Below are 26,522 nucleotides of genomic sequence, written 5' to 3' on the forward strand. Positions count from 1 at the left end.
CCCAGAAGACCACTTAAAAACCATTTTTCAAATGGTGGCACCTACCTGTGAGGGACGAATAAAGTCATCCTCCTCCCTCGCTGGATGATGCTTCTGATTATATGAAGACTGAGAAATGCTTGGCTATGGTTCTGATTCAGAGGTGGGTTGCACAGGCACATCTGCTGCTACGACAGCAACGGCTGGTATCTGTGTGAGGAACATGGTGATTGGCAGCTGCCGATGTTGTCTCTTGAGCTCATCAAACATTTTCTTGTATAGTCTCAGAGTGTCTGTAATCCCACGAATGAACTTGAGGCTGAGTTCCAAGTAGATCTGAAAGCTGTTAAGTCAACCTGGCCTAGCTTCAAATTTCATAGCAAGCAGGTCCCCATCTGTGATAGAAGGTTTGAAGTCATAGAGGTTTGGTGTCTTTTGGCACAATATGCTTGCCATCCATGGAACATGTTTCCGGTTTGTGTCCTCCAGCCACAAGTTCAGTGCTTTCTCTGTCTCCACCAAAGCCTTCTCCTAAACCTCGCTGCAGTCAGTGGTGCGCTTACTGCCACAGCCCCATGGATCTCCTTTTCATACACCTTGATGGTATGGGTGCTGGACTCATTCTGGCCAAATTTGCATGCCACAGCACTCACAGACATGCGAGTCTTCAAGCAATCCAACAAAGCCAACACATCTATCAGCATGAGAACCACCCTCTACTTTTTTGTTTTCTCAGAAGCTAATGGTGATGGTGATGATGCTTTGTGTTTTGGTGGACTATTCTGCTGTATGAAGCTCTGCCAACCACCTCCCTCACACTCCAAACCCCTCTGTTCTCTCTCCAAATCACTCCACAAGTTTCTCTGATCTCCTCTCCAACCGCCTCTTCTGCATTCAAACACTCTCACGAACACAGCTGGGATTGCTGCTCATTTTTTTCCTGCTCTCCCACTCCCTTTCTCCCCCAACCCATTCATGTAAAAGGTCATGTTTAAGTCCCCACGTCTATGTGATGTGGAGAGACTTTAAGTCAAACTGAATACACCACCAGGGTATCTGAGATGGAATTTGCTCTACATTGGACAGAAGATTCCTGCATTGCAGGGGGTTGAACTAGATGACCCTTATGGTCTCTTTTCAACTCTACAATTCTGTGATTCTCCCCATTCCCACCACCCTCAGCTGCTACAATACGGCTGCTTTCCGGGAACCAGCAGCTGCTTTAAACATGCTTTTGAAGTGGGAGAAACGTAACATTTTTCACATGCATCCTGAACTGCAGTTCTATGAAGGCAATACTATGCGCTATTTCGAACCATTTGATTGACTCTAATCAAAGTTCTATGAAGACTTTCTAAAGTTTCTTCAACTCCCCTTTTGACTCTGCTGTTTAGTCTGTGAAGCCAAAATACACAACAGATGTCTTAAAGCAAACTAAGGTTGAATAAACAAACATGTATAAGATTGCACCTTGAGTACTAAGACTGAAATTCTATTAAACAGAACAAAAAATGGCATTGCTTCTACACAGGAAACTGGTTTACAAAGTCAGATCAATGGTCCATCTACCTATAACAATGATTGGCAGCATCTATCCAGGTTTTCTCAGCTGTAGCTGGAGATGCCAGAGACCAAAAAGAGGGCCTTCAGCGTAAAAGTGTGTGCTACACCACTGAGGAATGGTCATTCTAAAGGTATTCAGCATTACCTCCATTTTCTATGCAGACTGGCCCAGAAGACTGGGATGAATTTGTACTTACAGGGCAATATAAAATAAGCCTTTGTTCAAAAATGATGGGAAAGCCCACTCACCACCAAGGGCTTCTCCTGTTCTGTATCATCATCATCATCGTTTTACCTACAGGTAAGCTTTTGCATAGGGCCATTTTTTTCCTTCTGTGCCCAAGGCCCTGCTATTTCCAGTCTTGTTCTCTGTGTTGATCATGATAATCTCTTGCTGGACTTGAAGTACTGAGCTGGATCCAGATAGGTGCAGAGCTCACTCTATTACAGTGAAGAAACAAAATTGCACCTTGGGACAGGAAGTTCAGCATACAGCCAACAAGACCCAATATTCTTCTGTGCTGCTTGATTGCAGGTAAGTTTTAAATGGGTTCTAGTGATTTGGATTTCCGAAATGTAGCCTGCAAATATGCATGAAAAAACGTGGAGGAGGGGGAGGGGGAGGGGGAAATGCCTTGGGTGTGATATATAATCTAAACAACTCAAAATAAAAATGGTAAATTTTATTCTCATAGCTCTAAACTTGTAAACAATGCTTTCATTAGAATGCAGTCCTGAGGTTGTGAATGTGTTTGCATGGGTGGCTGGGTGTGAAGCTGAAAACTGACCTCCACTTCTAAACCTTGCTTGCTTGTGGCAGCCAGGGCAGCGAATCAGACAGACTTACTTTTTCCTTTGCTGTGTGGATCTTTGCTCACCCCCTCAATCTTCCAGTTGATTCCAGTAGGGGGGTGGGATTTAGATAAACCAGCTCCAGGGTCCTGTGGAGGGGGCACTGATCCTGGGAACCCTCCAATGAATGAAGGAGCCTTGCATCCAGCAGATTCAAGGCTGCTTCCATCCTACCCCTGCCTCACCCTGACTCTGGCTACAAAAGAACCAACAGTGGTAATTCTATACACATAAAGCTAGGCAGCAGCCTCTGCTCCACCCTTGCCCCCTCCAGCCAATGGATGCGGAAGTTAAGATTGCTCTGCCCACCTCTTGAAACAATATTAATATATAAGCATACTTAAATTTCCCCTGTATTGGATGGAAGAAGTATGAGCACACGGATTCAAGTGTTGCACTGAAATTGATGGGGCTTAAAAGTGCTAAAATTTTGGCTGGGTGTGCCCTGCATCATCAGTTTCATCTTTGCATTCGATATAGGTTTGGAGCAGCATGAAAGTAGCAAATGCGATTATTTTAATAGCTATTTGAGCCTCAGAGAAACTGTTTGAATATCCACCATAAATCATTACACCAGCAATCCAATATTAATTACTTGCCATTGCGGTATAAGGCTTAGCAACACTTTTGCAGAAATAAAATTAGTCCCAATGTAATTTGATTTGCGTGATACTTCTGGCCTAATTAAATGCAGTTATGTATTCCAGGTATTTCCAGATCTTAATAGGTTTTAACCATTACTTTAACTTGGTCTTCAGCATTTCTTCTACATGTTTAAACACAGCCGGGTCCTCAATGGTTGGAGTTATCTGGAAAAAAATAAGCAAGAGAAGAGAATCAAGATACTATGTTATAGTTATAGTTCAAGTCTAGTCAACTTAGTTTGCCTAGTTTTGTTGAAATCATACAAAATCCCTGTACACACCATCAAAAAAGCAGTAATGTCATGGCCCATAGTCAGGAGTGGCACTGGAAAACAAATTTTTGTACCCGCCCCCTTCTTGTGACCAACCACTGTCAGTAGATGCAGAAAAAAAGGTAATCTCACACAAAATGGTTCCTTAGTACAGAAATGGGTCAAGACAAATGTGATAAAAACTATTCCTATTTATTTGTTACCTGGCCTTCATCTTAAGGTCCCAGGACGTGTTATGTTCTGAAAGTGGGCCCTAAAAATATACTCCTCAAGTATTAAAGGTCAGGATAAAGAAGTATATATAGCAAGGGAAGGAAATGCAGGCACTATCCTAAAAGCATTTGACCCAAGGTTGTTTGGCTACACTTTGTAAATCTATACGCCTGCTATAGGGTGGTGGTATTGGAGCCAAGTTAATGGGACTGGTCTGCTTTATACAAGATATGCTGCTGCTTAAAGCCACTTAAATGCTACACAACATGCTAGGCATAACTTTAGAGGGACAGCTATAAAAGATTATGAAAACTGCAGACAGCACAGCATAATATCAAAATATCCAGCACTTTTATCACAGTAGTAGTAAAATAATGCAGGTAATTCACCTTGTATGGCTTGCCGTTTACCAAGGAAGAAAGAGCTGACCGTGGTATCTTGCCAGAACGTGTCTTTGGTATCTGTTTCACAAACACTACTTTCCGGAAGGCTGCCACAGGGCCAATATTTTCTCTAACTCTCTTTACGATTTCATCCAAAAGCTTTTCCTCTTCAGTGTTTACTCCTGATAAGCAAGGTAAGAGCACCACGGTCAACAAAAGTAGTCTGATTCTTCTGTACGTTAACCATTTTGTTAGCTGCTACCAGCCGGGAGTCGAGCCTAAGGCTTCCCTCCGCTTTTCAAACAAATGTCTCACCGTTTCTTAGGACGCACAGAGCAAGTGGGATGTGGCCCTTTAAGGAGTCTTCCTGGCCGACAACTGCACAATCTGCCACAGCGCTATGGGAGAGAACAGCCTGATTGGGGAAACAGAAAACAACCACCACCATGCGTCAGTGGAGCACACGTGTTCCTTATCAATCCAGAGAATCTGATAATGCAGAAGTCACAGTTTCTTTCCTAATTGGAATAACACAGGGAATTTTCAGACTCATAGTGGAGATAGATGTCTAAGTAATTTCCTGTTGGATGGGGACTCCTTCAAAGATAGCAACCTAAACAACTGTGTGGGAGGCTCTTTAGATCAGGAGTGGGGAAAGTTTTATAGCTCAAGGGCCACATTCTGTTCTAGAAAGCCTTTTGAGGGCCACATGCCCATGATAGGCAGGAGTAGAGGCCAAAGTGATTGGAGGAATTAATGTGAGTTTCACCTCTACACGGTAGCCTAGCTTCTGAAACAGAAGAACATACCCCTCTGTATCCTCCATCCAGACAAGCAAGAGGCCTTCTCAAAGATCAACAACACATTCCAGTCAGGCCACCTGGGTTATGAGGCAGTGTGGGTGAGGGGGGTGGTCTGGGGAATTTTGAGGGCCAAACGGAGAGGCCTTATCAGACCACATTTGGCCTCCCGGCCTAAGGTTCCCTACCCCTGCTTTAGATACATTCTTTATACCGTACACTAAAAACCAACCATACTTTTCTGCTCCTGAAGGAGTCGGGGTGACCAACAAGTAAAACAGAATCACATCATTAAAAACGCATTGTCAAAAACACAACCTGAGTTAAAAAAACAAAACAAGACCTAACATCAGAAAACAGAAAAACCAGAATAAAAATCAAATTGAAATAAATTAAGTAGCAGCACTAGCAAATCCTTGGCTTAAAAACAAACAAACTTCTTCAGATGCCAGTAGAACAAAGATAAGAGAGGAAGCTGACCCCTTGGGGCAGGGAGTTTCACAGAGGATGTCCTGCGGTAGAGAAAACTCTTCCATGCATTGCCACAAAATGTGCCTCAGAAGGCAGTGTGGCGCGCAAGGCAATCTGAAAAAACAAGCAGCTTCACAGGCCCTTCAAGTACAGTACATAGACTAAAGCCCCAAGGAGTGTGGGACCAACAGTACAAAGTCAATGCCTCTGATTGCATTAAAAACTGAATCAGCAGCCAGTGTAGCTAATACAGTGACATTGTCACATGATCCCAACTCCTGGCCTGTCAAGATTTTAGCAGTAGCATTTTGACCCTTCTGAAGTTTCCAGGCAGCATTAGACAATGAAGCCCTTATGGCGATTCACAGTGTCCATAATACAGAAATCTCAGTTTGCCAGGAGCAGGATTTCAGAATTATGTGATGCTACAGTTCTGGCCTACATGCTCACAACATTACACCTATTTACTATTGTCTGACTGCTGCCAAAAAAAGATGTTTACTGAAATATTATTTAAGCTGTAACATTTGCTTATTAGCTTGATTAATAAACCTATTGGGAATGCAATATTTCAAATTACAAATGTACATTTGCAATCCAGCCCATAAGACTGTGTATAAACAACAATAACATTCATCATGAGCAACATGCTGATATAAATCATATTTGCTACTTTAGTGTACATTTTATTGTTTTGTGGGCCTCCATTTGGAATAATAACATGCACAGTATTTTAAGCTGTAGATCAAACTATCAGTTAATGCCATCCTTAAAACAGGAGAGACAGACAAAGTTGATACATTATTTATCAGCAAACAACTTTATTGTGCATTCAGCAAAACTATCAATTGCCACCCACTGTATGGTAAGCAAAAAATGGGAATTAAATAGCTTTTTCAACACCACAAGGGAGGCAGCACTGCAATAAAGCGCAACCCACAAAACAACTAATTTAGCCCAAGTTTTCTTTCCCTAAAAATACAGACTCGGCAATAATAATAAGGCGTCAGTTTACCACCACCTCACACCTGTTTTGCAAGGAGGATGGAGAAGCAATTAAGCTGTAAAAATAAAAATAATTGTGCCCTTACCTTCCCCCTCAAGCAGCGAGAGCTTTGAGCAAGTTTCCTAACACTTCCTTAAAAACCAAAAGTTCAACCTACCTTAAAGTGGCTCTATGACATTTTCCCCTAAAAAGCAGATCCAAGAGAATTAACAAAGAAAAGAGAGAAAAGGTGGGTCTCTATTAAATAATGCTCCACTAAGATTCAGACCCCATACATATACAGTGGTACCTCGGGTTAAGTACTTAATTCATTCCGGAGGTCCGTTCTTAACCTGAAACTGTTCTTAACCTGAAGCACCACTTTAGCTAATGGGGCCTCCTGCCAGTGGCGTAGCGTGGGGGGTGCAGGGGGGGCCGGCCGCACCGGGCGCAACATCTGGGGGAGGCGCTCTCGCACTCACAGCTCTCTGCCCCTACCTGGCTCACTCACTCTCTCTCACTGCAGTGCTGGCTGTGCGAATCCGATCCGAGCCGCTGGGTCGCTGCCCACTGTGGAGGGGGTGGGTGCCAGGCGTGCGGTGCAGAGAGAGAGCGAAGGACTATCTGGGGGAGGGACAGTGCAGCGGCCACCCAGCGCAGCGCTGAGCGCGGGAGAGAACCACACCAGACCAGACCAGGCAGGAGCAAGAAGAAGCTGGCAGCGGCGGCAGGTTAGGGGTTAGGGGGCGCAAATTACTTGCCTTGCCCTGGGTTAGGGGGCGCAAATTACTTGCCTTGCCCCGGGTGCTGACAACCCACGCTACGCTGCTGCCTCCTGCTGCTGCTGTGCCGCCAGAGCACGATTTCTCTTCTTATCCTGAAGCAAAGTTCTTAACCTGAAGCACTATTTCTGGGTTAGCAGAGTCTGTAACCTGAAGCGGATGTAACCCAAGGTTTTGTGAAGGTGTGAAAGGTACCAGGAGTGGGGTTGAACAGTGGTTAGGATGGTCTGTTTTTATGAGTGCTCCAACGTGCATAGATACTGCAGGCAGCTCTACACAGCAGGCAAGCAAAGCTCACATGGGAAGGAACTGTCACTGGGTCTAATTATCTGGCCATGTTCTTGGAGTAGCATGTGATGGTATCGAAGGGAGGTGCTTCAATGTAATGCACAGGTTCAACTTTGCATTTATTTATTTGATAAAGTTATATCCAGCTTCTCACCATGGAGGTCTCAAAGCAGCTTACAGCAATAAGATACAGTGGTACCTCAGGTTACAGACGCTTCAGGTTACAGACTCCTCTAACCCAGAAATAGTACCTCGGGTTAAGAACTTTACTTCAGGATGAGAACGGAAATCACGTGGCAGCGGCGTGGCGGCAGTGGGAGGCCCTATTAGCTAAAGTGGTACCTCAGGTTAAGAACAGTTTCAGGTTAAGAACGGACCTCCAGAACGAATTAAGTTCTTAACTTGAGGTACCACTGTATACATTAGACAAAATATGCCTGGGGAGCTGATTCTTCTCTGCTGCCTGGGAAACCGGTACTCTTAATTACTCCCGTGTGGTGTTCTCCTCGTTGTGTACTCTTTGTCCTCCCTCTGAACATCATTTACTTTAATTTACTCTCTTGCTTGATGTGTTTCCTTTATTGACTGTTTTAAGAATTTTGCAACTTTCACCCATGACAACCTGACTATTTTTTCCTGATCTTCTTTTGTTTGCTGTTTCTATGGCACCAATTATTGATGCTTCGGATTCTTCATTTAACTGTTTCAACATGTACATTTGATTTGTCTTTCTGCTCCCATTATTCTTCCCCAGGTCAGCCATAGATTACTTCTCAATTACGTTTTCCTTCATATATCACGGTCCTGTGCCGTTCGTCATGACTTCTCAATTTCTTATCTATACGCTTCACACACACCCTTAAATAAGCAATCTTACTTATCTTTCTCGGTTAATTCATTCTGTTGCTGCTGCTTTGGCTAGTCACTTTTATTCCCTTGCTAATTCACTGCTTATTCCTCATTTTCTTTCTTGTCTATTTTTATCTCTTAGTTTTTGCACATGCCTTTGATAAAGCAGCGCAAGTTCATTCATGAGTTCCTTCTGATCAGCTCTTCTTATTTATCACCATTTGTCACAGCCTCGTGGCTGTTTTCATCCTTTTCTGCTCTTCTTCTCTTCTACTTGTTTGCTCAGTGTCATGTCATGCCTTCATGTTTTCTAAGCAGATTGCTCACTATCTATTACTCCCTTTAATATAATTTCGAATCTCTCTGTTATGGCTTCTAGCCTCATAGATGACTTCACTGGGTTTGTCTAATTGCCACCTGGTATCTCTCCTTTGTTTCCAAGCAATGTGTATGCAGTGTTTTCTCTCTCAAAGTCTTGATTATCACTACACTTTTGTTGTTGTTGTTTAGTCGTTTAGTCGTGTCTGACTCTTCGTGACCCCATGGACCAGAGCACGCCAGGCACTCCTGTCTTCCACTGCCTCCCCCAGTTTGGTCAAACTCATGCTGGTAGCTTCAAGAACACTGTCCAACCATCTCATCCTCTGTCATCCCCTTCTCCTTGTGCCCTCCATCTTTCCCAACATCAGGGTCTTTTCCAGGGAGTCTTCTCTACTCATGAGGTGGCCAAAGTATTGGAGCCTCAGCTTCAGGATCTGTCCTTCCAGTGAGCACTCAGGGCTGATTTCCTTAAGAATGGAGAGGTTTGATCTTCATGCAGTCTGTGGGACTCTCAAGAGTCTCCTCCAGCACCATAATTCAAAAGCATCAATTCTTCGACGATCAGCCTTCTTTATGGTCCAGCTCTCACTTCCATACATCACTACACTAGGCCCTTTTTAATGTAGTTTTCATTCATTTGGCTTGATAAACCGTCTCATCTTCACATTTCTTTTTTACTTTCAATGTATAATTTTTCTGTTCTTTGTTATCCTTCAGTATTTGAGGCTGCTCTCTTTTTGTCTGGCTAATCCTGTTCTATTCTTTAATGGTTTTCTTATCTGTCAATCGTGAGTCGGTGTGAGTGCTGTTTTTCACCCTTGTCCCTTTACTTTTGGGTGTCCTTCATGGTTCAGGCTTCGCTGTCTCAGTTCCTGCATCCATTCCCCTAGCACTGATTATCATATTTAGGTAGGTTCAATTCAGCTATATTCCCCTGCTCCAGATCTCCATCACCATATAAGAGTTTTCTCCCTTTTTGCTGCCTATTTCTTCTGGGATTTGGGTACAGTTCCTTAAACTATCTAAAAATAAGTTTATTTGGTTTCCCCATGTTGGTTCTTGATTTATCTGTTGCTGGTATCACTCCAATATCTCCTTCTCTCTGGAATCAAGGTCATATTGTGTGGTTCTTCTCCTTTCTAGTAACATTTCTCCTAAAATATCACTGCCAACATCTTACTTCTTTCAGGAAACTAATATCACCCTTACACCTATTGACACAGCTCATTCGTTAATTTTATCTTGTTTGGATTAACGTAATGATTTGTTTACCTATGTCTCATCATAGGCCTTTTATTTCATTCATTCATCTGCTCTAATTATTTTCTTTGCCTGAAAGCATTATTGTGTTACTGCATTTATTCCCTTGGCATTCATTACCCTATTTCTTTTTCCGGATTCAGTTTACTTTACACCTTTACTTTCATTTTACTATTATTCAAGTTATTTGGAAATAAGACAGTATAGAAGTCCATGGTGAAGCTTAGCCCCCACCCCCAGCCTAATTAGGCCTGCCAAGACTTGGTGGGTGGTCCACCAGGCCATCTCAGACAAACCATGCCAACCTTTCCCATCATGTATGATGCCAGGAACAAGAAAGTTCAAGCATCAAAAAGTTGTACTTTTTGAATTTAGCTCCTTTTTTCTGTGGCCCTGCACAGTGACATTACAAGGTGTGAGATTCAAAAAGTGCCAAACCTTTTGATGCAAAGGAAGAATCAGGAACACTCTTAGGTCACCTCCATGCCATGCATCTGCTACCAGGCCAAGTTCAAAGTGTTGGTGCTGACATACGTGTCAGGACCAGGTTACCTGAGAGACCACTTTACCCCTTATATACCTAGCAGATCCCTGTGGGAGAGTTTCTCCTGTACGTTCCAAAGATCCAGAGGCCTGCTCTGCAATAAGTTGGAGCAGGGATTTCAGTGATCTATAGAATAGCATTCCTGTTGAGATATGAACAGGTACCCATTACAGTGGTGCCCCGTAAGACGAACGCCTCGCAAGACGGAAAACCCGCTAGACGAAAGGGTTTTCCGTTTTGGAGGCGCTTCGCAAAACAAATTTCCCTATGGGCTTCCTTCGCAAGACGAAAGCCCATAGGGAAATCTCCGGGACAGCGGGGAAGCGCAGCGCGTCTTCCCCACTGTCCTCGGACCTCCTCCGAAGGCTGGCGGTGGGGCGGAAAGCCCTTCTCCCCGCGCCAGCCTTCGGAAGGCTCCTCCGAAGGCTGGCGGTGGGGCGGAAAGCCCTTCTCTCCGCACCAGCCTTCGGAAGGCTCCTCCGAAGGCTGGCGGTGGGGCGGAAAGCCCTTCTCCCCGCGCCAGCCTTCGGAAGGCTCCTCCGAAGGCTGGCGGTGGGGAGAAAAGCCCTTCTCCCTGAGCCAACCTTCAGAAGGCTCCTCCGAAGGCTGGCGGTGGGGCGGAAAGCCCTTCTCCCCGCACCAGCCTTCGGAAGGCTCCTCCAAAGGCTGGCGGTGGGGAGAAAAGACCTTCTCCCCGCGGCAGCCTTCGGAAGGCTGCTCCGAAGGCTGGTGCTGGGGCGGAAAGCCCTTCTCCCCACGCCAGCCTTCGGATGGCTGTCCTGAAGACTTGCAGTGGGAGGAGGGTTTTCCTTCCCACCGCCAACATTCAGAATGCTGTTCTGAATGTTGGCGGTGGGGAGGAAAAACCCTCCTCCCACCGCAAGCCCCGGGAACAGAGGAGAAGCGCTGCGCCCCTTCCCCTCTGTTCCCGTACCTGTCCTGAAGGCTTGCGGTGGGGAGAAAAGCCCTTCTCCGCACCGCCAGCCTGGCAAGCGGTTTCCATAGGAACGCATTAATTGATTTTCAATGCATTCCTATGGGAAACCATGCTTCGCAAGACGAAAAACTCGCAAGAAGAAAAAACTTGCGGAACGAATTAATTTCGTCTTGCGAGGCACCACTGTATCTGCATTTTCCAGGAACAAATAAATAAATTTTGATTCTGGCAGGCTTTCTCAGCAGGATATATGGGTCTTTGCTCAGAGATTTAGTTTTGTCTTAAATGTATCTGAATTTTGGGGCTTTATTGTACAGCCCCTTCATAATAAATTGATGGTGATAATACATTTTAAGCACATATGTTCCACATTCATAGTCATGACTTCCTCCAAAGAATCCTGAGAACTGTAGTTTTACCCCTCACAGAGCTACAACTCCCAGCACCCTTAACCAACTACAGTTCCCAGAATTCTTAGGAAGAAGCCACGTGTTTTAAATGTATGTTGTGGATATGACCTTAGTATACTTCCAATTCTTTATTTGTAGACACAGCTTGAATTCAAGTCTTATCAGCACAGGAAAAATGTTTATTTGTAGCATGGAGTGGAGAGTAAGTTAAGTTTAAAAAGTAAAGGGTAAAGGGACCCCTGACCATTAGGTCCAGTCATGACCGACTCTGGGGTTGCGGCGCTCATCTCGCTTTACTGGCCGAGGGAGCCGGCATACAGCTTCCGGGTCATGTGGCCAGCATGACTAAACCACTTCTGGTGAACCAGAGCAGCACACAGAAACGCCATTTACCTTCCTGCCAGAACGGTACCTATTTATCTACTTGCACTTTGTGCTTTCGAACTGCTAGGTTGGCAGGAGCTGGGACCGAACAACGGGAGCTCACCCCGTCGCGGGGATTTGAACCGCCGACCTTCTGATCGGCAAGTCCTAGGCTCTGTGGTTTAACCCACAGAGCCACCTGCATCCCTTAAGTTAAGTTACTTGACATCAAAGTGACATCAGGTGACCAACAGGTAGGTTTTTGGCCCCATTCCCTGTCACAGTGGCCTGCAGACAGTGAGGGAGCTCAGAATCCAGTCCCTGGCATCAGGGCTTTCCGGAAGTTATGAAGTTGCCAATGTGGGCGACAAATCACTCAGATAAGTTTCAAAAGAACACACCTTTGTGCTGGATAACACAAGACCTTTTGAACTTCGTTAGTCAGATTTTTAAAATATATACCACTGTTCTTCTCACTGTTAAAATGCCTAGGGGCAAGAACAGGAAGGACACAAAAGTGACTTTGTACACATTACCTTAATACCATTCATAAGAAGCAGCAATGCCGAAACATCCTCCACTGGTGATCTAAATCTTAGCTGGAGTTTTAACATGCATTTTTAAAGCATTTTTACAGACCGCTTTGCATTTACCTCCTCAATTGCGCCTGCAGAAATCCTATGACCTGCAACATTGATCACATCATCCACTCGAGACATCACATACAAATAGCCCTCTTCATCCATATAACCTGCATCCATAGTATTATAGTACCCCTGGGAGCAAAAGCAGGAGGAGAAAGGAAAAAACATATATATCAGAATATTTGAGGTCAGTAATACTTTAAAAAATGTTTATTGCTCGTTTTATTGATGTTCCTTAAATAGAAAAACATCAACAAAAATTACCAAAGATCTAGACCACTTTTGCCACCATTCCCATCCTTAGCATTACTCCAAAATAATCCTAGGTTCCTGTCCAGTCTTTATAGGCCACACCTCGTATAGCAGCTTTTCCGCAAAACAACAGCTACTAATCTTGATGGTGATGTTACCTCTATTACTGGAGATAAGCCTCTGAAATGCACTCATGCCACTCTTATGGGCTTTGTGTAGGCATTGGGTTGGCCACTGAGGGTATAGAAGGCCAGATTAGAAGGGCCTTGGACTGACCTCTTACGTTCTTAACAGTATTGTGTAGAGCTGCTTAGCATACGCCTTGTTTGCCTCATGTGCAATCTCCATACAATCATAGAATTGTAGAGCTGTAAGGGACCACTGGGGTCATTCCTGCAATTCAGGAATCTTTTTGCACAGTGTGGGGCTTGAACCCACGACCTTCAAGGTTAAGAGTCATTGCTCTACCAACTGAGCTATCTCACCACGCCAGCATTGCACATCCCATAAGAAGCTGACTGGCCTTTAGTAAGGACGTGTGGAAGAGTAATAGAAGAATATGCAAACATGGGCATGAATGGGATTCTTACACTACAGTGCGCAGCATTTATGGAGAAGGGGAGTGAAAGTATTTCTTGAGCATTACAAAATATATCTATTCTATTTTATTTTTTTAAAAAGAATTTTTATTAGTTTTACAGAATTTTTAGAAACAAACAAACACTTAAAAAACATACAAGCACGTATAATTTCATAACGTTTTTTCATAATCCTCTTTTCTGGGACTCCCCCATACCCCCCCTTTCTGCATCCCAATGTCCATAATTTTATAGCAACTCCCAATTGTTACTTTCCAACCTCTGTCATCTTAGTTATCTCTGTGATCTGACCTTATATCACTGTATCCCCTTGTTCCTAAAAACCACGACACTCTAACATTCATCAAGTTTATAATAGTCCTTAAGATAACTTTTGAATTTTCTCCATTCTTCTTCCACTGTCTCTTTTCCTTGGTCACGGATTCTGCCTGTCATCTCGGCCAGTGTCATATAGTCCATCACTTTCATCTGCCATTCTTCCAGAGTGGGTAGATCTTGTGTCTTCCAATACTTTGCGATGAGTATTCTTGCTGCTGTTGTAGCATACATAAAAAAAATTCTATCCCTCTTTGACACCAATTGGCCGACAATGCCCAAGAGAAAGGCCTCTGGTTTTTTAGGGAAAGTACATTTAAGTACCTTTTTCATTTCATTATAGATCATTTCCCAGAAAGCCTTAATCTTCGGGCATGTCCACCAAAGGTGATAGAAGGTACCTTCAGTCTCTTTACATCTCCAACATTTGTTATCGGGCAAATGATAAATTTTTGCCAGCTTGACTGGGGTCATGTACCACCTATAGACCATTTTCATAATGTTTTCCTTTAAGGCATTACATGCCGTAAATTTAATACCGGTGTTCCATAACCATTCCCAGTCAGCTGACATAATGTTATGGCCAACATCCTGTGCCCACTTAATCATAGCCGATTTAACTGTTTCATCCTGTGTATTCCATTTCAGCAACAAGTTATACATTCTTGATAAATTCTTAGTATTGGGTTCTAGCAGTTCAGTCTCTAGTTTTGATTTTTCCACCTGAAAACCAATTTTCCTGTCCTGTTTGAAAAACTCCATTATTTGATGATACTGAAACCAATTTTGTACTTTATGTTTCAATTTCTCATGACTTTGTAATTTCAACTTATCTCCGTCCTGTTCCAAAATTTCCCAATACTTCGGCCATCCGACCTCCATATTGAGTTTCTTCACTGCCTTGGCCTCCACTGGTGACACCCATCTAGGGGTTTTGTTTTCCAACAGATCTTTATATCTTATCCAAACATTGAACAATGCTTTTCTAACAATGTGATTTTTAAAGGCACTATGCAGTTTGATTTTGTCATACCATAGATATGCATGCCAACCGAAAGCATTATTAAAACCTTCCAGATCCAAAATGTCTGTGTTCTCGAGGAGCATCCATTCTTTCAGCCAGCAAAAAGCTGCTGCCTCATAATACAATTTTAAGTCCGGCAGGGCAAAACCCCCTCTTTCTTTAGCGTCTGTCAATATTTTAAATTTGATTCTGGGCTTTTTGCCCTGCCAGACAAATTTCGAAATATCTTTCTGCCACCTCTTGAAACATTCCATCTTGTCAAGAATCTGCAAGGTCTGAAACAAAAATAACATTCTAGGCAATACATTCATTTTGATCACTGCAATTCGGCCTAACATTGACAATTTCAGATTTGACCATATTTCTAGATCTTTTTTGATCTCTGACCAACATTTTTCATAATTATCCTTATACAAATTCACATTTTTAGATGTCAAATAAACCCCTAGGTATTTCACCTTCTTGACCACCATCAACCCTGTCTCCTCTTGAAATTTCTCCTTTTCCATATCTGTTAAATTTTTTCCTAAAACTTTGGTTTTTTGTTTATTCAACTTAAATCCAGCTACCTGGCCAAACTGTTGGATTATTTCTAAGACCTTTTTCGTACTAGTGTTTGGCTCTTGCAAAGTCAATACTAGGTCATCTGCAAATGCTCTTAGCTTATAATGTTTAGCTCCGATCTGCACTCCTTTAACCTGCTGGTCATTCCTAATCATATTCAGCAACACCTCCAGAACTGAAATGAAGAGTAATGGGGAAATTGGGCACCCCTGTCGTGTTCCTTTTTCTATCTTAAGTTCCTCAGTTACTACATTATTTACAATCAATTTAGCTTTTTGTTCAGAATATATTGCAGCCATACCATTCTCAAAACCTTGGCCTACCCCCATCCCATGAAGATTCTTTGTCATAAAGCTCCAAGAAATATTGTCAAAGGCTTTCTCCGCGTCCACAAAAATCAGTACTGCTTTAGTATTTATATTCACCTCTAGCTTTTCCAAAATATCTATTATATTCCTTACATTGTCTGCTAGGTGTCTTTTTGGGAGAAAGCCTGCTTGGTTCTTATGAATCTTTTCCATCAGCACTTTTTTAAATCTTTTTGCCAAAATGTCTGCAAAAATTTTGTAATCCACATTAAGTAGTGATATTGGGCGGTAGTTCTTCAGTTGAGTCTTTTCAGTCTCTGTCTTTGGTATGAGTGAAATATATGCTTCTTTCCACGATTCAGGTGCCTTTTTTCCCTCAAGGATCTCATTACAGACTTCTTTTAGTGGTTGAATCATCCATTCCTTCAACGATTTGTAGTATCTGGAAGTCAGTCCATCTGGTCCTGGAGATTTGCCCAATTGCATATTCTGAATGGCCGCCTCTATCTCTTGTTCTGTTATTCTCTGGTTCAGATCCATCTTACTTTGATGAGAGATTTTTTGTAATCCATATTTATCAAGGAATCTGTCTATATCTTCTTGATTTTGCGGGCCTTGAGTATAAAGTTTTTTAAAGTAACTCAAAAAGCAATTTCTAATTTCATTAGGTTTAGATATATTCTTTCCATCCACTTCTAGACTTGTAACTGTATTTAATTTCTGCCTTTTCTTCAATTGCCATGCCAGAAGTTTGCCACATTTATTTGCTGATTCGAATGTCTTTTGTTTCATTTGCTTTATCTTCCATTCAATCTCTTGATTCATCAATTCCATGTATTGTGTTTGATATAACTTAATCTCTCTTAAAATCTCCTGGGACTTTGGTTTTACTCTTAATTTTTTCTCTCCTTCCTTTATCTTTTCCAAAATCTTTTCTTTTTTCTCATTTTGTTTTTTCCTCTTTATTGAGTTTTGTTGAATCAAGAAACCTCGCATCACCGCTTTGCTTGCGTCCCAGATCACTCTTTTTTCCACATCAGCCCTCAAATTTATTTCAAAATAGTCTTCATAAGGATCTCCTTATCTCGAAAGAGGGAGTCATTCATTCTCCATCTAAATTGACCAGTTGTTGTAAGTTTCATTTCCATCTTCACAGCGTTATGGTCGGAGCAAGTTTTTGGGCAGATTTCTACCTTCTTAATCTTTGGAGCCATGCCACTAGTAATCCAAATTTGATCAATTCTGGTCCAGGTCATCATTGCTTGGGAGAAAAAGGTTCCCTCTCTCTCCAGAGGGTTCCTTGTTCTCCATATATCTATCAAGTCCATGTTTTCCGTCATTTCAAAAAAGGTCTTAGGAAGTCTCCCTTCCTTAGAAACTGTTAGTCTTTGTGCCTTGTCCATGTTAGTGGAGACCACACCATTCATGTCTCCCATAATTATCATATTGTAATCCAAGTAGTCCGTCAGAGTTTCATGAAGTCTCTTGAAAAAGTCCGATTTACCTTCATTTGGTGCGTAGATTCCAACAATCAAAAGTTTTTCTCCTTGTACTTGTATCTCCACTGCCAAATATCTCCCCTGCTCATCTTTAAACATCATTTTTGGGGCCCATTTCTCTTTTACATATATCACAACTCCTCTTTTTTTAACTTTGTCTGATGAGATAAATTCTTGTCCTAGTCTTTTGTTTGTAAGTAATCTCCTGTGAGCTCTGGTTATGTGGGTTTCTTGTAGACATATCAAATCCAATTGTTCTCTGTTCAAAATGTGAAATACTTGTCTTCTCTTCAAAGGCCCATTGAGCCCATTACAATTCCAGCTAAGGAATTGCAGAGCCATCTTGTTATTTTTCTGACACTCCTCCAACAGCTCCAAGTTGTTGCTCTTCCTCTGATGGTGGTGGTTTGTGTCCAAGCGAGAGATTCAGAATGTCTAATGCTCTCCTCTGTTCTGCAATTGGGTCCACAGTCCCCTTCTGCAGGTCCTCTTGATTTCTTCCCAAAAATTTGTCTTTGTCTTGAATTGTCTTTATTTTCACCTTCTTTCCCTTGTAATCAAAAGACAATCCCTGTGGGAATTCCCACCTGAAGCGGATGGAGTTTTTCTTTAACAGAAGAGCTAAATCCTTGTAAAAGTTTCTTAAATCCAAGATATATTTTGGAATGTCTTTAAAAATCTGTACAGCTGAGTTTCCAATTTGCAAGGCCTTTTCAAAGTGTAGTCCTAGTATTTTGTCTCTTTCTTCCTTAGATCTGAGTGTAATCAGGCAGTCTCTCGGGGTCTTTCTGTCCTGCTTTTTGCCCAGTCTAAAAGCTGTTGTAATTTTGAATTCGTCTTCCTCCAGATCCCAGCAGTCAGCAAACTCCCGTGTTAAGTACTACGCAAAGTTGTCTCTTTCGTTCTCTGGGATCAATCTCAATTTCAAATTTCTCTCTTTTCTCTGTAATTCCCACAGAGCCAAAGTTGCGTCATGCTCATGGACCTTCTTGGCAATCGGTTCTAAATTCTCTTGTGTCTCTCCAGCAATAGCTTTCGCTTCTTCAGCAATTTTACGTGTAGTAGAATTTTCCTCAACCAATTTGTTTATAGATTCTGTGTTCTGGTCTAATCTTGCTGATATTTCTGTTAATTTTTGTGTATTTTCTGAAGTCTGTTTTGTCAGAGACTCCAGGGATTGATTTATCTTGAGCAGGGCTTCTGTCACGGCTTCCATAGAGACAGCTGTCACTTTTTCTTGTCCTGTTGTTCCTGCAAGTCCAGCAGTTACGCCTGTGATTGAGCCTCTTTTCTTTGACTGTTGTTGCTGCAGCTGTTGCTGTTGTTGTTGCTTGGTCTTGGCTCTTGTGACTATCTCTTCTTGTGAGCCACTCATGTCAAGGTCGTTTCCCACGGGAGCTGTTCCCCACTGGAAGATTCCACTGTCTTAAGCCGTGCCAACCTTTACTTTACCCTCTAGGGGGAGCAAATCAAAATGGCCAAATATAAAATGTCCAAATACAAAGGCAAAGAGAATATCCAAATACGTAGAAGAGGGAGAAAGAGAAAAATTAAAGCAAGTGTAGCTGGAGGCTTGTAGCTGCAAATTGCCACAATTTCCCAGTAGATACTGTTTCGGCTTACTCTGATGTACTGTAGCCAGACAATGCAAAAACTTTGTATCACAGTGTAACTTTCACAGGAAAAAGTCAGTTCAGTGTCCTATTGTCCTAAAAGGCAGACCGTTTCATGCTCTTAAACAGCTGAGGCAGCAGAGGATTTTTCTTTTAAATAAATCATGCAGTTACCAAAGTCTCTTTCGCCTCCCCTCTGCCCTGCTAGCTAGAGGGGAGATCTAAAGTCCAAATGTCAGGTTTGATTAAATAAGAACAAAGTCTTTAACGGATGCAGCTTTAGAGTTCCGTTGCTTTCACTTTCATGCAGTCGGGGGGAGGCAGACTTCCTTGATTTTAACCTCCCCGCTTTCAACCAAATCTCCAAATTTTAGATCCAAATAAAAGTTCCGTTTTACTCACGGGTTTTTTCTGTCCGTAATTTACAGGAAGGAATCGGCGCTCTCCACTAATAGCGACGCGGCTTCACCCTGCGGGCTGGGTAGCGATTCTCAGCACCGCGCTCCCCCGATGTCGTTCCAGAGCCTTTAAAAAGGCTCTTTCTGCGGTAAAGGGGGGGCGCTTTTGGTGCCCACCGAATCTCCTCGTTCACAGGCTTCCGCGCCTGTGATTTTAGGGGTCCCCCGCTTGCCGTAGCGGGACAGACCCGAACTCGCAGGGCAGTCCTTCTCCGGAGCTCGGAAAAAGGACCGCCATTAGCGCTGGCGCCGACCGGCCAAAATATATCTATTCTATTACATAGGGTAAGCAACATGCTGACCTCCAGTTGCTTTGAGAAGCCATCAACCCCAGCCAACATGGTCAATCAGAGGTGGAAACAGCATTCCAAAATATGGCATCGTTTCATGCTAGAGAGCCAAAGATAGCTTACTACATATTTAGTTCATTTTAACTCCTCTTACTGGAAATTTCTGGAAGTATATTTCCTTGTACAGATCCTCATTTTTCCAAAGGCCCAGAAAGGCTCCTGGAGGCAAAGGCAGCCTGTTATTTAAATAAAAAAGCAAACACAAAAACACAAAATTAAATTGGAACAAGACGATCAAGGAGAACAGATCGTTTTTACAAGATTATTACAAAATGGCAATTAAAGGTGTTTTTAAAAAATAACAAAAAACAACAGTCATCTCCTGAAATGTGTTGGAAGGGTAGAAGCCAAAAGCAACTAACTTTACAAGTCTAGTGGAGCTGGTCAAGGATTGAAACATTCTGATCAAGAATATGAAATATTTATGTCACACATGTAGCTAATAATCAGTTCCAACCCAAATACTTAATTTTTTGCTGCTCAAGTCAGCACAATACTTTTAGGAGATACAGGGGTTTACTTTGTTCCTTTCCTTAATAGTAAAAACAGAGATGGAGATGAAACCTATTTTTAACAAATCCATTGCACAAATTATGGTAGCTTCTTGTACTATAAAGACATTATCCTATCATGAGACACAATGCCCACCCCCCGTTACAAATCCTGAATATTTCCACCTAATGTGCAAGCTAATCAGGCACTTATAAATCTCCCAATTCTATCACCTGTTTTTTTGTACTGAATCCTCAATTTTAATCTGTGTAAAAACACCTATCACACCAGTGTTTATCCTAAATTGGAAGCATAGCATTGTGGTGTGGGGGGGGGAGAGAGAGAACTATGATTAAGCATATTTAAAATCAATTCACAATATTATGCATCGGTTTACATTTAAAAAATAGTTAATTTCTGTTGTCATTTTAAATTGCAAGTTTACATTGTTAACTAAAGGAAAACAGATGTTAAAATATTACAAATGCAGTGCTCACAGAGTCTGCCACCATGGAAAAATATGACTACACCTGCACTAGATGTGAACTACATGTGAACAAAACAAGCAGATTGCTTAATACCTTATTACCTGCATGCAGGTAATAAGCCAATTGACAAGAACAAAGATAAGCCAGACCCACTAAGCAATATGTGCATGGTCAACTGTCTGTGCCTCTGCATGTTTCTCAATATGTCCCAGGAGCCAGGGGCATACATAAGCAACAAGATTTCCCAGAAACTGCTTAGTGCTATGGGCATGTGTGAGAGAGGAGCCTCTCAATCCCCTATTGGCTGTATCCTGGGAAGAGTGCCTAGGTCTGGCAAGAGAGGTCTGGAGGACTGCAATTCAGGCTCTGAGTCTGAGATGCCCCATCCCTACCATAAAGAGCTGGTGGCAGTGACTTCCCTGCTCAGGTACAGCCCAGGAGAACTGTGTTTAGTTAAACTTGCAAATCCTAGTGCAAAAAGAGAGTGGCCAAGCTCCCTTAGCCGAGTACAGTGGTACCTCGGGTTACAGACGCTTCAGGTTACAGACTCCGCTAACCCATAAATAGTACCTCGGGTTAAAAACTTTGCTTCAGGATGAGAACAGAAATCAGGTTAAGAACAGTTTCAGGTTAAGAATGGACCTCCAGAACGAATTAAGTTCTTAACCCGAGGTACCACTGTAGTTAAGTGACAAAACTTCAGAGGCACACTTTTTGTGGTAGAGGGCATGAGAAAGATTCCCATTTATCTCAGCAAAAAAGTGAGGGAGGGGAAGGCTCCCCTTGAATTCACTTTTCTGTTTGACACTGTCATAAATCAATGGCTTGCAAACGGCATCAACTGATGTTTTCCAGATAACCCATCAATATTCTTCAAACTTCCTTTAACAATAACAGCCATTTTTTTTAATGACCTTAGAATTTGTTGTGGAAAAATACAAGGAGATGTCCCCCTAAAAGGGAGTATTCCTCTTGGGAGTATGTTACACTCTGCCTAAAATCTAATTCACCGCCACAAAATAGAGACATAGCTAATGATAAAAAGCAGAGGGGAGAATAACACTCCCAAGACAACGCAAACTTCTAATCATGAAGGGCACCCAGAGTGAAGTTGGCCTACACTTCCTTAGCCCTCTACACAGTGGTCCTGGGCACTTTAGGCTTCCTTTTCAAACAACCCTCTTCTCTTCAACAGTTCACAGTCCCTCCTGACAGCTTACATGTTCACATGACAGCTTATTCCATTTCACTGACATTCCCATTTCTGGCTCCCTTGTCCCCTTAGCATCTCTCTCTGTCTCTTCCCATTCAGCATCAGTCCTCATTTTCCCCCACACTGCCTATTCCTTTCCTAGGGATAGGGAATGTGTGAGGCTTGATCTCAACTCGGGTGACTTTTACACTCTTTCGCAGGAGACTATTAGCACTCTGCAAATAGCTTTCATCGCTGACAAGTTAGAACGCTTGTGAAAAGCTCTATGATATCATAACTGTTTCAGGCATCTACAGCCACAGGTTCCGTCATCACAAAACCCCTTAGCTCACTACGTTACCATTACCCACAACCTTTGTTTGGTGTTCCAGGAGCAGTGGGGAGAAGACTGCTTCCAAAGGTGGTTAAATGTTTCAAGTGCTTTGCACAATACTGAAGGATAAGAGAAGGGGTCAGCAAACTTTTTCAGCAGGGGGCGAGTCCACTGTCCCTCAGACCTTGTGGGGGGCTGGACTGTATTTTTTTGGGGGGGGGAATGACCGAATTCCTATGTCCCACAAATAACCCAGAGATGCATTTTAAATAAAAGCACACATTCTACTCATGTAAAAACACCAGACAGGCCCCACAAATAACTCAGAGATGCATTTTAAATAAAAGGACACATTCTACTCATGTAAAAACACACTGATTCCTGGACCATCCGCGGGCCGAATTTAGAAGGCGATTGGGCCGAATCTGGCCCCTAAGCCTTAGTTTGCCTACCCATGGATAAGAGGTACCTTGGCTGCACTGAACCTTGGGTTACAATTCCTGTTGAAGCAGGCTCAATGGTAAATTCCAACAGAGTTGAGAATAAAAAGTTGCCTAACTTCTAATCTCATGACAAGATGCATCTGTATTAAATGAAACCTTCAGGAAACAGAAGTTACCTTGTATGCATTCAGGGTACCAACAGGACAGTAATTCATAACCGGTAACATAGTTGCACCGTTGATTTATTTAACTGTCTAAAAAGTCCTTGTGACAGAGAGGAATGACAATTCTCATTGACAGAGCCATTAACGATTCCCCTGGGGCTTTTTTGTTTGGTTTTATTCTGCTCCTTTCAGCTTAGCCATTAAGTAAGAGAGCCCATCACCTCTAGGCAAACACACACAGACTTTCACCCGTATGAATTCCAAAAATAATAATTTTTAAAAGCTGACATGCAATACAGCAGAAATAAAAAAGGTGTTAAATTAATTCCATCTGGTGATTTGCAACAGGGTCACATCAAATGTAACAAGAATAGATATGTGTAATGGGAATGCATACATAACTGAAAATGCAAAAGTTTGTAAGGACATTTTACTTAGCAATAGTTAAGTCTTAGAAGAATGTGTTGTTACACCCCCCCAAACCCTGATTTTTTCCCTCCATCCATATTTACAAAGTGCTTCTTGAGGTTTTTCAAAGGCAAAATTCCTGCTGCACTTTAGACACTAATTGGTTTGTTTAGTGTTACATGAATGTTAGCTTGTAGCAGGAATGAGACAATATGTGCAGAAAGTGTGGTGCCTGCTATGCTGCAAAGAAAGCAACATGAAACTTTAAGATTAAGACCTTTCCTGAAATCATCAGAAAATCAGCTGCCTGAAAGGCCAAGCTTACACTCATCATTTATTAGTATAAAAGAAAAGAAAAAGCCCACAAAAACCTAGAGATTAATTCCAAAGTTACTCCAGCATTTTAAAGCTTTGGATAGTAGTTTTACATTCTAACGCAAACTATACTGAAGTTGCACCCTGTCTGTCAACATGGAGAATTACGGAAGAGCATTATTCCTTAGAACTATTAAACCAGTGTGCTCCTCTAACTACTGATGCTCTGAACATGCAAATTTTCAAAAAAAAACCAAAAACAAAACAAAACATAGGTGTTTTGTACAACTGCAAAACAAAGAAAGAAACCGCCTCAGGATAACTTTATTGGAATTAGCCTCCCTTGGAAACACTAGGGTGTGATTACATTTTTTATAAAAAGTATCATACCAAACTGGGGGGCTTTTTGGGTGGGGGGGTACCTTAGATTTGTTTAATATTTAAGCAATTGGCAGCATGCCAGTCACTTTGTTAAACACACTGTGTAGGCCTTAATGATAACAAAAAATGAACGCATACAAACATTGCCAGCTATGTTTGACAAGCAACTGAAAAGGTGCAAAAATGTTTTGCATGCACACTTAAACACACAGAGACTTGCCTTTACATTCCACCTTCTCCTGTGGGGAAAACCAACAAGTATTCAAGTTATATATATATTTAAACTTTGATGTGGGAGCAAGCACCTTCCCCTTCACTGCAAAGTACAGTGCTGTGATGAATTTACTCATCAACAGTAAGAGCCTAGTGCCCATATTTGCATAAAACAATAAACCAGAATGGCTTATTGCGGGTTATTAGGAATGAGCATGTTGCTTTGCTGCTCTACTGACATAAGCGAGATAGCCAACTAGGAAACCTTGGCTTCCCATTACATCTAAGCCATGGGTTATGGGTTTCTGAATCCCTAACAAGGCATTACTGGTACCAATTTGAAGCTTCGGTTTATTGCTGGTTTGTTTATCCTGTTTGCACTAGGGGATGAGCGAAGTTGGAGAAACTGGGCAGTGAGCACCAGCATGCAGTTCATTCTGTCTGGAAGTCTGGCTTAACATTAAGTGCAAATGCAAGCACTGTGTTTTGATAACAGCCACAGGTGCTTCCATTTGCATGTTACATGATTGGCACTTGTGTCGAAAAAGATAACATGTAAAGCAACCACAGATGTTGCATTTGTGATCCAACATTGTCCAGACAACTCCTATAAAAGCAGTAATGCCTCCGAGCATTAGTTAAACATGTGCTTTGCTGTCAATTAGCAACAGAAATGCAGAAAATAGGAAAAGCTGAAGCTAAAACAGTGATAATCAGCTGAGTAAAAGGATAGTCACCTCAAGTGTTACCAGCAAATCAGGCAAAAAATGCAAATAGCACGTACCATGGTAGCAGAAGCTTAGTGAGCTCCTAAGGAGAAGCAGTGGAAACTGAAAAACAGGTAGGAAAGCAGAAAAGGAGATGAGAAACCAAGCTCACATTGTGTAAAGATGCTATGCAAGATATTATTCTTTCATGAACCTACCAGGTTGGAGATGCAAAATAATAGAATCATAGGCTAATATGAAAGAACCACAACAGAAAAATAATGGGTTGGTTCCTACATAAATTCTGTCTCCATTCAGTGTGTGCATTATGAAAGTAATTGGAGGACATGAGGAAAACCAATGTCAGAATTGGTAGTCTAGGTGAATTTTTCACTCATAAGAAAATTTTGTTTCTTCTCACCAGATTGTGTGGGGGGAAATTTGACACTCGGTGAGAGAACATGCCAGAGTCCCTGAAGCACAGACAGAACAATACTGTGCAATAAGCCTGAGTTAAATGAGACTTACTCCCAAGTAAATGTGTGTGGGACTATAGGAGTCTATTCATGTATTCATTTCTAGACTGCCCTTCATCCCAATGGTTTCTAGGGCAATAAATAAAACAGTTCACACCAGCAAATATAGCAAAAATCAACATTCATGATGAATTAAAAACTATGAGAGGCAGCAATAGAATTGTGAAATTATAGTGCAGAACAAGCATAGTCATTTAAAAGGCCAGGGGAAGTTAAATGTTTTGACATGGCACCAGAAGCTGAAAGGCCATGCAGCTTCCATCCCACCCGGTCCTGACATTCATGCTTTAAGAGTGAGTGTCTGAGCAGAGCATGCATGCAAGCCTCCACATGCCTAGGTTTCCAAAGAACCCTGTGTTAACTAGACCCCATCTGTAGAAACCTATACATGTGGACGTCTAGGAGCATAGGTGCCCCTTGCTCAACATCTGAAACTGCAGGCAGGGTCAAGGAAGCCATGCAACATCAGAGTAGTTGGCGCCACTGGTGCAGCCAAGTTTGCAGTTAATCATGATCAATGCATGAAGGGGGCTTAACAAGTGGGACTTCATAAAGACAGCAACCTGCCAGATTCCCAGGTCTGTACTGGAGAAGACAACCAAGAGCACAGGCTGTGCCCCAGAAATACACAGAGGACCTCCTGTGTTAGGATGTGGATTACATTCTCTCTAGGAAGCCAACCAGCCATAACAATGACAAAGATGGTACAGTTCTCAGAAGCAGAGAGGAAGGAACCAGAGACGCTTGGGGTACACCCTAATTCTGGACTCAGAAGCAATGAATCACCACACCCAACACTCACAATTTGCACTAGCTGGAATTGGCCTTTACAAAACCAGTTCTCCCTCTCTGCAATGGCATCTTTCAAAGCCTGGACCTTTTCTTTCAATTCCAATTAAGCTCCCACATGGAATGAGGATTGGCTTTCAAGTATTCTCCAATGGTACTGTTACAGAAGCTGAAACAGATCAATGAAGCAGCAAGCAGCCTCTGCAAAGAGCCCCTAATTGAGCAAAAGAGAGGGAAGTTCGTATGTCAAAATAAATTTGTTTTAACTCTAGAGTGGTAGAAGATGTTACTGGCTAAAGGGGTAATATTTGTGGTCAGTATCAGTAAGTATATTCATTCAATATTCAATTATATCACAGTGTTTTGGCTCACTCCTGTCACTTTACAGCATTAATCCCTTGAAAGGTTGTGGGCTGCTTACTTCACCACAATATTTCCTAAAGTCTTCGCTTTTACAGCTTGCTTGTCATCATCCAGAATCATCACTGCAAGAAAAAAAACAAAAGGATTCACAAAAA

The 26,522-nt window shown here is 42.2% G+C and overlaps 1 protein-coding gene across 5 annotated transcripts in view; it reads right to left on the reverse strand.

Moving 5' to 3' along the window:
* The window catches only part of ACSS3 (acyl-CoA synthetase short chain family member 3), a 73,529-nt gene that overhangs the window by 10,731 nt on the left and 36,276 nt on the right, over positions 1-26,522 (reverse strand). For 3 of the 5 annotated variants that reach the window (XM_081211235.1, XM_081211234.1, XM_081211233.1), the window contains exons 11-17: positions 26,426-26,489; positions 19,637-19,718; positions 12,570-12,692; positions 4,222-4,321; positions 3,913-4,088; positions 3,136-3,203; positions 46-1,983 (exon numbers count right to left, since the gene is read on the reverse strand). In XM_081211235.1, coding sequence (XP_081067361.1) covers positions 1,893-1,983; positions 3,136-3,203; positions 3,913-4,088; positions 4,222-4,321; positions 12,570-12,692; positions 19,637-19,718; positions 26,426-26,489 — 704 coding nt within the window. In that variant the 3' untranslated portion in view covers positions 46-1,892. Of the gene's footprint in view, positions 1-45; positions 1,984-2,007; positions 2,124-2,204; positions 3,204-3,912; positions 4,089-4,221; positions 4,322-12,569; positions 12,693-19,636; positions 19,719-26,425; positions 26,490-26,522 lie in introns of those variants that run through there. The other 2 variants (XM_081211236.1, XM_081211237.1) reach the window with 2 other exon arrangements.

Source organism: Podarcis bocagei (genome assembly GCF_964188305.1).
Source record: "Podarcis bocagei genome assembly, chromosome: 10".
Taxonomy (NCBI): Eukaryota; Metazoa; Chordata; class Lepidosauria; order Squamata; family Lacertidae; genus Podarcis; species Podarcis bocagei.